This window comes from Phyllobates terribilis, unplaced genomic scaffold, assembly GCF_046119375.1.
Source record: "Phyllobates terribilis strain yellow unplaced genomic scaffold, ASM4611937v1 Scaffold_1__5_contigs__length_1240528914, whole genome shotgun sequence".
Taxonomy (NCBI): domain Eukaryota; kingdom Metazoa; phylum Chordata; class Amphibia; order Anura; family Dendrobatidae; genus Phyllobates; species Phyllobates terribilis.
The window spans coordinates 1,133,935,573-1,133,948,304 of record NW_027362761.1 but is presented as its reverse complement, the minus strand read 5'-3'; the positions used below and the strand labels follow the sequence as shown (position 1 = coordinate 1,133,948,304).

The following is a 12,732-nucleotide window of genomic DNA, read 5'->3' as shown; positions in this document are numbered from 1 at the left end:
GAACTTTTGATCAGGGTCATTTGGAAGTTTTTGGTTGTCATTAAGATTTAAAAAGAGAAAACACAGTAGTTTGACAATAAATGGCTTCCCCCAACCAATAACCATGAGTGGAGAAAGTTTTTTTGTTATCATTCATATTCTCTGAAACAACGCCAAGAAAGGAAAAATTCTGCCGGGGTATGTCAACTTTTGAGCACAACTGTATATACACACACACACACACATAAAAATAAATAGACAGTGTATATTTTACACACACACACACACACACACACACACACACACACACCTTCCCATGCAAATATATATTATATAATAAATTTAAATTATATATATATCTATCTATCTATATATTTTTTTTCTTGACTATGAAAAGTGTACATTCACACTGAAGGCATCAAAACTATGAACACATGTGGAATTACATAATTAACAAAAAAGAGTGAAACAACTGAAAATATGTCTTATATTCTAGGTTCTTCAAAGTAGCCACCTTTTGCTTTGATGACTGCTTTGCACACTCTTGGCATTCTCTTGATGAGCTTCAAGAGGTAGTCACCGGAAATGGTCTTCCAACAATCTTGAAGGAGTTCCCAGAGATGCTTAGCACTTGTTGGCCCTTTTGCCTTCACTCTGCGGTCCAGCTCACCCCAAACCATCTCGATTGGGTTCAGGTCTGGTGACTGTGGAGGCCAGGTCATCTGGAGTAGCACCCCATCACTCTCCTTGGTCAAATAGCCCTTACACAGCCTGGAGGTGTGTTTGGGGTCATTGAAAAATAAATGATGGTCCAACTAAACGTAAAACGGATGCTGCAAGATGCTGTAGTGGCCATGCTGGTTCAGTATGCCTTCAATTTTGAATAAATGCCCAACAGTGTCACCAGCAAAGCACCCCCACACCATCACACCTCCTCCTCCATGCTTCACAGTGGGAACCAGGCATGTAGAGTCCATCCGTTCACCTTTTCTGCGTCTCACAAAAGACACGGTGGTTGGAACCAAAGATCTCAAATTTGGACTCATCAGACCAAACCACAGATTTCCACTGGTCTAATGTCCATTCCTTGTGTTCTTTAGCCCAAACAAGTCTCTTCTGCTTGTTGCCTGTCCTTAGCAGTGGTTTCCTAGCAGCTATTTCACCATGAAGGCCTGCTGCACAAAGTCTCCTCTTAACAGTTGTTGTAGAGATGTGTCTGCTGCTAGAACTCTGTGTGGCATTGACCTGGTCTCTAATCTGAGCTGCTGTTAACCTGCGATTTCTGAGGCTGGTGACTCGGATAAACTTATCCTCAGAAGCAGAGGTGACTCTTGGTCTTCCTTTCCTGGGGTGGTCCTCATGTGAGCCAGTTTCTTTGTAGCGCTTGATGGTTTTTGCAACTGCACTTGGGGACACATTCAAAGTTTGCCCAATTTTTCGGACTGACTGACCTTCATTTCTTAAAGTAATGATGGCCACTCGTTTTTCTTTACTTAGCTGCTTTTTTCTTGCCATAATACAAATTCTAACAGTCTATTCAGTAGGACTTCTGCACAACACAACTGATGGTCCCAACCCCATTTATAAGGCAAGAAATCCCACTTATTAAACCTGACAGGGCACGCCTGTGAAGTGAAAACCTCTTCCGGTGACTACCTCTTGAAGCTGATCAAGAGAATGCCAAGAGTGTGCAAAGCAGTCATCAAAGCAAAAGGTGGCTACTTTGAAGAACCTAGAATATAAGACATATTTTCAGTTGTTTCACACTTTTTTATTAAGTATATAATTCCACATGTGTTAATTCATAGTTTTGATGCCTTCAGTGTGACTGTGCAATTTTCATAGAAATGAAAATACAGAAAAATATTTAAAATGAGGCGTGTCCAAACTTTTGGTCTGTACTGTATATACACACACACACAGGGTGGCCCAAAAGTAGGTGGCCAGAAAATAATAACATTTATTTTGATTTATATATAAAATTATATTTACTAACACAAGCATAACAGACAATTAAATTTTATTCTGAACAATAATACAAAAGGCCTTAAATTTTATCAACGCCGGTGCTCAAACTGTTTTCCATTACAATTTGCACAGCTTTGAAGTCTGCCTCTTATGTTTCGACAAACTTTTTTGCACAAGTCTCTTTGGGTATTCATTTCTTATGTAATTTTTCAAATCACTGACACTTTTTGGTTTTCGACTATAAACTTTGTCCTTGAGTACTCCCCAAAAGAAAAAATCCATTGGGGTCAAGTCTGGTGAACGTGCCGGGCAATCAAGTGGGCCTCTTCAGCCAATCCATTTATTAGGAAAGGTTTCATCAAGATACTCGCGGACTACTCTTGAATAATGTGGAGGGGCCCCATCTTGTTGGAAATAAAGGTCATTTGAATTAGGCTGTTGCTGTAACTGGGGAACAACTTGATTCATTAGAATTTCGAGATACTTGTCTCCTGTGACTGTTCCATCAAAAAATATTGGTCCTAAAACACCAAAACTTGAAATAAACACCACAAACATTGACACCAGGCTCATTTAGTTGTTGCTCTAATGTTAAATGCATGTTCTCATTATACCAGTAAATACAATTATGTCTGTTAATATGGCCGGAGAATTTGAAAGAAGCTTCATCACTCCACATAATGTTATCTAAAATTACTGGATTTTCTTCTATTTCGTTAAGCATAATCTCACTAAATTGCAGCTGCCTGTCTGGATCATCCTCCAATAAACCATGAATTAGACGTGGACGATAAGCTTTCCACCCAATAGATTTCAGGATTCGCAAGATAGAAGCTTGTGAAATTCCCAATTCCATAGAGGCTCTTCTGGTGGACTGTTTTGGACTCTAAACAAATGTTTCAGCAACAAGTTGTTTATTATCTTCTGTACAAACTGTTTTGGGTCGACCAGTTTCACTTTACACCATGTTTGATAAATCTCCCCCTTCACAATCTTATTACACTTTCTGTCCACCCACATGTATGTATGTATGTATGTATGTATGTATGTATGCCAATTATATAGTCTCCATAACAGATTTATTGTTATAGAGCAGGCATTGAAGAGCCAGCTAAGCGCAGCCTGGATTTGGACAGCTTCAGCTTATTGCAAAGTTAATGGACTTCAAAGAGAAAACTTACCAAACTGGAGGCGGTAACTTCACTGTAAAGGAGCCCGAAGGGAACAATAAGGAAGTGTTCTTGCTCTGAACTCACTCTGACCTGCAGAAGACACAGGACACGGGGTCACAAACATTTTCTTAGCCGCAGGAATCTGATTGCAGTTTACAACGTGTCTAGAATAGTTTGTGCTTAAGTAATTTTAATTTTCTTCTTTAAAAGTGTAATTCCAGTAAAATCATCATCTTACAAAGTCCAAGTGCCATGACTGACATTGCCATGGATGGGTGTACAGAAGGTTAAAAAAAAAAATAATTTAGATTAAAGGGCTTATCCAGCACTGCTCACAGCACAGAGAGACAAGAGGTGCTACTGACACGGCGGCAGTCACACACCTGCCTGGTCTCACACACCTGTCCATTAATTACATTAGGATCTGTGCACAATTGGATCAGACTGCCCCAAATTATCAGACGATTAGAAGGTGGAAGTTCCTGTCATGTAAACATTACCAAAAGAGAGGAGGAGACACAGAATAACACCATGAAAGAAAAACCTAACACTATAAATCCAGCTTAAATTCCCAAAGGAAGGAGGAGAGTGTTATAGAGGTTTTCCCATCTCAAAGTGAAGGCTTATCGCCAGAATATGCCACCATCACATTATTATTTTTGGGCGTCCTCTGGCACCCCTCCAATTAGTGCTACATTCTCTTCATTCTGAGAATCAAGAGGGTCCTTGGGGTGGGACCCAAATTGTTCCTATAGTGATGGGATATCCTTGATGTATTTTATCACTTCATGAAAAGGGAGTAGAGATATGCTCTTCACCAAGAGGGCGTGGCTCATAGGGTAATGAGAGGCCGCCGCGAGACACGCCCCCAGAGGCCGCCGCGAGACACGCCCCCAGAGGCCGCCGCGAGACACGCCCCCAGAGGCCGCCGCGAGACACGCCCCCAGAGGCCGCCGCGAGACACGCCCCCAGAGGCCGCCGCGAGACACGCCCCCAGAGGCCGCCGCGAGACACGCCCCCAGAGGCCGCCGCGAGACACGCCCCCAGAGGCCGCCGCGAGACACGCCCCCAGAGGCCGCCGCGAGACACGCCCCCAGAGGCCGCCGCGAGACACGCCCCCAGAGGCCGCCGCGAGACACGCCCCCAGAGGCCGCCGCGAGACACGCCCCCAGTAAAGAGCAAAAAAATTAGCACTAAATAAGAAAGCCCATATCACAGGAAGGATGGAGGATTTAACTCTCACAAACGGTATACTTAGGAGAGCAGTGGTAATAAAACGAGAGCAAAAAATTGCACACTTGATTTGTGACAAATCCTCCAAGTTGCATTGAACAGATATTTTCGACTTTTAGGGATCATGCAGCAGCTATCATTTTCTGGCTTTGACAAATAGTAATGGACTATACTAGGTGAGAATCTCACAGCAGCCTCCCTGTAAGAAAATAAGAGGCACTGCAGAACCCCTTTAAGAATAGCGGCTGAAAAGAAGTAACAACTTTTTTAAAGTGTATATTTATTAATATTATATTTCTCTAAATCCTGGCTCGTAAAAAGTAATAGGTCTTACTAATTAGGGGAAAGACAATGAAGTAAATGTAAAAAAAAAAAAAAAAGAAAAAAAAAGTGAAATAAATCAGAGTGATGGCAGAATAGACAGCACAGCCGTAGTTTGGTTCTCCTGTGACTGAGGAATGAAGTGGAGCGACTTCTTACAACGACCTTCGTGTTTTCATTTGACTTTCTCTAGATTTGCAACGAGGACTTTGCTTTACAGCCTTAAAAGCAGTGTTGGCTGCACTCCATGATATAAAACATGGACATTTCTAAAACTATCATTATCAATGTATTCACTTATCGAATGATAAAGCATGTGTCTTCATCGAAAGGTGTAACAAGGTCAAAAGGAAAGGGGCAGAACGTTTTTTTTTTTTTATTTTAGCTATAAAAAGTTTCCGTCGTAACTTGGAGCACACTGTGCACTTTATAGTATAATTTCACGGTCTGAAAACTTTTGACGCCTCATGGAGACATGTCAGAAGTTTTGATCAGTGGAGGTCCAGGTCCTAAGACCCTCCATCGATTGCTAAAATGGAAAGACAGAAGCACTTACTATATGAGGGCTGCTCCCCTCCGAGGATAAATGCGATAGAAAGTCTATGAGCCCACCTTCAGTCTTGGAGGAGAGCAGCCCTAGTCTGGGGGCTGCAGTAATGGAAAGAAGCACCCAGATCCCCAGCAGTTTCTGACATGTTAAAAGCGGTGAAATCATTACATCTATGTCTGCAAAAGGGGAAAAAAAAAAGAGTGCAGTCGGCAGTGACAGATATGTTAATATTCTGATACTTACAGTAATGTGATTGTAGATCAGTTGAGACCACCCAAACAGATCAGCTAATCGATAAAATGCCGCCAGCTTACATCTAAGCAGTTTCTCTCCCTTTTCATAAGCGATAGAGTCGGACCCTCTCAGATCGTTCACGGGGGTCACCATACCCAAGCCTGCAATCAGACACACCGGGGGGTTACACACCTTCTTGAGCAGGAAATATACAAGCAGCATCGCAGAGGAGAGAAGCCAGTCAGTATCGAAGCTTTCACGGGCTAGAAAATGTGTTTGTAATTTGGTCTTGCAATTTTTAATTTTACTGAATAGACAGACCTGCATAATTTATACCAGCAGCCTCTCATTACCCACAGTTATAGATCTCGTGAAGTGACCTTGCTTTATCTGTGTCTGTCAATACTGCAAAATGAAAAATGTGCTACGCAGGAAATGGATCTGAAAAATATGGACCCCCCCCCCCAATCTAACTTAGCTCTAATGCACTTGATAAAAGCATGCTGGATCTATATAAAGAACCCTCGCAAATCGCACGTGGAGTATTTTCTTGGCAAGATTAGTATAAAAATTTACTAGAACTGAGTGAACACCCGTGAGACACCATGTTCATGGACAAAGTGCTCCTCTACCCTGCGTAATAACGTTGTGTGTGCCATCACATATTAGAAAGCTCCAGAACTGCAGTTTCCCACGAACATAAAGAAATTAAAAGGGAACCAGTCTCCTCGGAAAATGCCATTTACCTACAGATACAGGGTTAATTTGCAAGTTAATAGCGTTTCAATCCTATCCGGCATCTCAAATTGCGGCTACAAGGACGACATGAACTTCTTTCTTCCGGGGAGCCGCCGGCTTTCAGTCATGGGCTGTAGACACGCCCCCGCACTTTGATTGACAGTTCACTATAACAGCTGGCACTGCATTGTAAAGTGCCTGGGTGTGTTTACAGCCCATGAATGAAATCCAGCTGTCAATCAAAATGCCAGGGGTGTGCTTACAGCTTTGACTAAAAGCCGGAGGATCCAGGGAGGAAAGAAGATTATTTTCTCCTGATTGCCGCACTTTCAGGAAGAAATTAGTGCAACACTATTTACCTGCAAATAAAGCCTATATCTGTAGGTAAATAGCGTTTTCTGAGGACACTTAATTCTGATAACCCCTTCACGACATACATGTACATCATGCCGTTTCCCTGCCTTTTTAGCATGCAAGCCGCATCTTTCCCCGAAGATGGCCGATTTAACAGTAGCAGGTGGAGCAGAGTGGCTGTTAATCTGCCAAATGCCGATATCAATAAAAGGCGATCAAAGCATCGTATCTATCTCAAAATGGTATAAGTAAAAACGTCAACTAGGGGAGCAGAAAAATAAGCCCTTACACTGCCCCATATCCCCCCCCCCCCCCCAAAAAAAAAAATGAAAAAGTTACAGGTCTCGGAAAATGGGGACAAAAGCTAATTTTTTTTTTCTTCTTACAAATGTCTTAAATAAAAGGACCCAAAAACCAATTGTGTTATTGAACTTTTTTACTATTTCAACACACTTGGAATTTGTTTCCCATTTTCCAGTACACTATGTGGTAGAATGAATGGTGTCATTCAAAAAATACAACTCGTCCTGGACAAAACAAGCCCTCTTATCTCTATGTAGACTGGAGAAAAGGAAAAAAAAAAAGAGTTATGGCTCTTGGAAGAATGAGAGCAAAAAAAGAAGAAAAAAAAACAAAAAAACGACAAGCAATTAAATTCACAGCATATTGCAGAAGTTATGGAGGTTAGGACTATCTTTTGGTGAGGCCATCTACATCTTTGGAGCCCACCAGAATCAGAGGATTTAAGGGGCCACTTGAATTGGGAACAAAGTCGCACAGTTGCTGTGCAAAACAGATCAATGTAGATTTATGAAAATGAATCAGAAATTTGGCCCCCACTGGTCTGATATTGATGGCCAATCCAACAAATTTTTAACTTTTAGGTTTTGTTCCCAAGTTTGTGAGCAAAAGCAGTTGTTCCCAATGTATTTCATAACCCAAATTCATGCAGCTCCCCAACACTGACTATTTACATAAAGAAGGTAAAATCCGGTGCCACATGCGATAAATCCTTTTATTCCAAAATTAAAAGTCACAACATGTCCCTAGGAGGGGAACAACTGGACGCGTTTCGAGGACACAGCCCCTTATTCGTCAGTATACAAATGAATTAAAAAACAACACATTTATAATAAAAACTGTGACCACCCCTAAACATGTGTGATAGATTAGTATACAAATTAGGATATTAACTCCTACTTAGACAAGATTTGCGTGCAGCGAATTCTCATAAAATATTCAGATATAAACTTAAAAACAAAAAAAAAACAGAAAATAAATATGTAATAGATTTGCCTTATAAATGCACAGAACAGAACATGCATATAATATTGTAAATGCAAGCATATATGTATAATTTAATAAAAAATCATTAGATCTGATCTATAATTCATACCTTGCGGTATCTGTGCATTTAATTTCAATATCCATAATTTTTCTTTGTTATGGAGCATTTTTTCCCCAATTACCGCCACGATGGGGACGTGGTACTCTCTCTATGCCTCTAATATTTAATGTGCTTATATTGCCCGCATGTACCTCCCTGAAATGTTTGGAGAGACCTGATAACCTGATGGATTTTGAGGCAGGATTTGCTCCTGTAATATGTTCTGATATTCTTGCTTTAAGGGCTCTGGTAGTACGGCCTATACAATATTTTGAACAGCTGACAAGTTGCCATATAGACAACATGGGAGGTGTTACAGTCTATATAAGACTCTGTCATATTTTCTACCCGTGTGTAGATCAGAGAAACTTGAACCCATAGCGACATACTTGCACATACAGCATCTATTTTCACCACACTTATACATACCGACATATTTCAGCCAGGTGGGACTTTGTACTTTATTATCCAAAAATACGCTGGGTGACAAGATATTGCGTAGATCCTCACCTTTCCTTGAAACCACCCTACAGCCTGCTTCCAATATATTAGACAATTTGTCATCCTGATATAATATGGCTGTGTCCTCGAAACACATCCAGTTGTTCCGCTCCTAGGGACATGTTGTGACTTTTAATTTTGGAATAAAAGGATTTATCGCATGTGGCACCGGATTTTACTTTCTTTATATATCCTTGCAAGTGTATGCTGGACACTAATCCGTGAGCCTGGGATTTCTGAGAGTATCAGGTGATATGAGCTAATTATCTTTCTTCAGTCTATTATTTACATCCACCCCTCTTTCTTTTTCAGGGTAACATTATCACGCACTCACTTAAGTTTAATGCCGCCATCCCGCCTTGCGGAGCTGATGGGTACACACTTGGTACCGTCGTGGTCATGAAGTCCGCTATCTGTTGTAGGGCCAGCAGACCAGTGGGGTTTTTTCCTTTCTTCAGCTGGTCTTGGATCATGGTTTCCAGTTCATCACAAAATGCCTGAAAAACAAATAAAAAGGTGTAAAAAAAACAAACAAAAAAAAAAAAACCACTAAGCAAAAACAAATTCTTCCTTTCTAGAGATTAGGATTCTCTGCATAGACTCCTATGGATATGGAATATCTTGTGTCTAATGTACCCCTTGGCTTTATACCACGGCCACAACCCCTGCGCTCCTCCAATACTGAATTACTCTAGGTTTCTACCTACGCGCTAAATGGCTTTTGCCCAACAGTTCTGGTTCTTTTCTATCCGGTTTCCGCTGCTCATAACTTCATGTAATTTCCATACAGGTGAGGCAGGGGAAGGATCATAATGGATGACGACAGGTTATGGACCCTGCAAAAGCGGACACTAATGTGAACAGAACATCTGTAGAGAGCTACTGAGGCATAGGTAGTGGACAACAAAAGTGGTTTGGTTTTTTTTTTTTGCTTACTGGATCCAGTAACTGATCCGTTGATTAGCCTTCCAGTACTGGATCCAGTACGCAAGAAACAGATCCGTTACAATGAAAGAAAAACAGATTCATGGATCAGTTTTCCATAGACTTCAATATTTAAAAAAAAACAGATCCAGCGGAGATTATTTTTTTTTCAAAATAGACTAAATAGTTGTGTCTGTACAACTTTTTTGCAAGTGGATTACTGCTGGATCCATTCTAATGGATCACTACCGGCCATGTGACCATTGCCTAACTTTCATTGGACAACCTCCGGAGAAAAGAAGTGGATTTATCTGCTTAACTACATAACATAACACTATCAGAATTTTTTTTGTCGATCGTTCACTTTCAAAGGTAATTTCACACATGGCGTTTTTTGAAGCGTTCTTTCCCAGCGTATTTTGCGCAGCGTACTCTGAATGAAATATGCAGTGTTTTACCATACGAGCATAATTAATGAGATCTGTGAAGTCTCATGCACACGCTGCGGTTTTGTTTCCACGCTTATTTCGAACCCAGCTGCGCTTTTGCCAAGACGTAGTGCGTCAATTCTTCCAGCGCTTTTCATCCTCCATTCGAATGAATGAGTAAAAAGCACAAGTAAAAACGGTGCAAGGAAAGAAAAAAAACCACGTAAAAATCACAAAAAAACCCACAGATTTTAATGCAATGACCTTTTTTTTTTTTTTTTTTTTTTTTAATGGAGTAAAGAAAGGAAAAAAAAAAAATATCAATATAAACCGACGTCACCAGCCCCTCTCACCTGCTGATGCAGAAGATAGCGGAGCTGAAATATCCCTTTAGAGGGTCATTCCCGAAATTGAGCTATTACCTACTCACATCCATAGCTTGCAGATCTGTTGATGTGCGACTGCAAAGAACAGCGCTCTGAAATGCCTCCTCCGTGCTGCACATGCACAGCACCTTTCCATTCATTCCCTATGGGACGGCCTGTGAAAGCCCAGTTTGGCCAATAAGCCATTTCTAGGGATCCCACAAAGAATAAATGGAATGGTGGTCCGCACGTGCAGCCCCCGCCGTATTCAGTGAGAGCTTTGTTCTCTAGCAATCCATATTTTAAGGTTAGGAATAACCCTTTGAGCGGAGTTCACATGATAAAAGTTGTGTGCCTCGAAACAAAACCACGTGTTTTATTGTGAAATGCTGTGGAGTTGCAATGGTTAATTGTTGCACTTTCGACGTACAGATTTTTTTTTTTTTTAAAAACAAAACATTTTTTAAAGGTACGGTCACATGTTGCAAAAAAATGAAATCTGCGGCTTCTGATACCATTTTTTTGTATTAATATTCGCAGCAGTTTGTGAAAATGTAGATTTTGCTGCAGAAATGCAAAGTTGGGCCTATATGGTTAACCTGTATATAAACCAAAACATCCAATAATCGCATCACAATTTAGAGAATTGAAAACTGTAAATTGAAAAGCAAGACGTGAGTCCTCCCTGCGCTGATTTCTGCACAGATCGGCCTTTATGCACCAACATTTAATGAGAAGTAAGGGTATGTGCACACGATGCAGAAATGCTCAGGATTTTTTCCTGAGCGTTTCTGCATCTCTCTGGCAGGAAAAAACGCATGCGGATTGTACATGCGGTTTCCTGCCAGGGACATGCGGAAATGAAGCGGTCTTCACTTTCATTTCCGCATGCGGGTTGACAAGCGCTTCCCAAGCGATTTTAGCATCACTTGGAAAGTGCTTGTCAACTTCACACTATATAAATCCATGCAACCGGCATGGATTTATATAGTGTGTGAATGTCAAAAAATAAATCTATACTTTACCCTCTGATGGCCCCCGGTGTCCTGCTTCATCGGTCCCGGCTGCCGGCAGTGAAGACTTTAGGACCTTCCGACGTCAGCGTCACGTGACCCGTCACATGACTCTGACGTCAGCGAAGGTCCTTCTTCATTCAACCGCGAAGTGCCCGGGAAGCCGGCAGGACGCAGCGTGGGCCGTCAGAAGGTGAGAATATATATATTTTTTATTTTATTCTTTTTTTTTTAATGGTACCTGGGTCTGGATGAGAGTCCTCTCATCCACACCCGGGTACCATCCGCACATTAGACCGCATGAAAAGCGCATCAACATATACAGTGATGCGGATTCCATGCGGTCTAATGCAAGTCAATGGCGGCAAAAGAGCAGCGTTTCCGCAAAATTAATTGACATGCTGCGGATTTTTGACCGCAGCGTTTACGCTGCGGAAAAATCCGCATCATGGGCACAGCACATGCGGATTTCCATTGGGGAACATTGCTGCCCTTCTACCATGCGTTTCCGCGGCGTTTACGCAACTGCAAAAATGCCGCGGAAACGCATGAAAAACGCATCGTGTGAACTCAGCCTAAAAGTCACGCTGCTGCCGGGACCTGCAGGAGATCAATCACTTTAATTAAGATGCTTCAGATTCCAGATTTATTCTCGGCTATACAGTGTCCAGGCGACAGTAATGTCAATTAAATTCTTCAAAATGACGCGACTCATGCCTATGGCTTCCGCCCCAACCGTGTCTATGCCGATATTCACTGAAAGTATATTATTTTGCCGTTACCCTCATTCTTTGCTCTACAGACTGTAGATCGAATTCCAGAAGGCGTCTTACTCACCGGGCTCTGAAGTATCATGGAGACCCTCTTCTTCTGCTCCATCATGTTGAAGTCCTGACGAAGGTCCGGCGCCATGTTTCTCTCCCTCAAATATTCTGGGTTGTTCTCGTCCACGCGGTCAAAATACTTCTCTTTATGGGGGGCATTTGTTGGGGGTGGTGAAGTCACCACCCCTGCATCGGAATCACCATTCATAGTTTAACTTTATCCGACCCTGGATGAAGACAGAAGAAAAAAAACATATCTATATAAATAAAAATGTAAATGTTCGTTTGTTCAAAATCTTAAATCTCCGATTGCTTTGAAATTTTGACACAACGTTGCATTCGCATACAAGCATGTTTTTATATACCTACTATGTTTTTATATACCAGCTGTTGGACGTAAAAGCAACACAAAGAGGGAGTGTTATGAGCTCAGTCCCAGGCTGACTCTCCCCGGCCGCCCAGCATTCTCCCCCACTTAATGACATCTCATTCATAAACCCTTCTCCCTCTCCTTCATTCGCCCCAGCTGATGCTTCTTTTTTTTGCCCCCCTTGGGGATTGGGGGAGATGGGGACATGAAGCTTGCCAAAATTAATTTAATAAAAAGCGAATTACAAAGCGAGTAGACCTCTAATATGGGCCATACAGGTAAGTATAGATTCACATTTCTATCACCTGTATGCCCATATTAGAGGTCTGATAGGTCCCAGGGGGTAACAGATTCTCTTTAAATATTTTAGA

At 41.6% G+C, this 12,732-nt stretch overlaps 1 protein-coding gene across 15 annotated transcripts in view; it reads right to left on the bottom strand.

The window, feature by feature from the left end:
• The window catches only part of ADD1 (adducin 1), an 85,044-nt gene that overhangs the window by 32,997 nt on the left and 39,315 nt on the right, over nt 1–12,732 (bottom strand). For all 15 annotated transcript variants that reach the window (XM_073647385.1, XM_073647410.1, XM_073647447.1 and 12 more), the window contains exons 2-5: nt 12,005–12,218; nt 8,772–8,934; nt 5,467–5,618; nt 3,129–3,209 (exon numbers count right to left, since the gene is read on the bottom strand). In XM_073647385.1, the coding sequence (XP_073503486.1) occupies nt 3,129–3,209; nt 5,467–5,618; nt 8,772–8,934; nt 12,005–12,199 (591 nt within the window). In that variant the 5' untranslated portion in view covers nt 12,200–12,218. The remainder of the gene's footprint in view (nt 1–3,128; nt 3,210–5,466; nt 5,619–8,771; nt 8,935–12,004; nt 12,219–12,732) is intronic.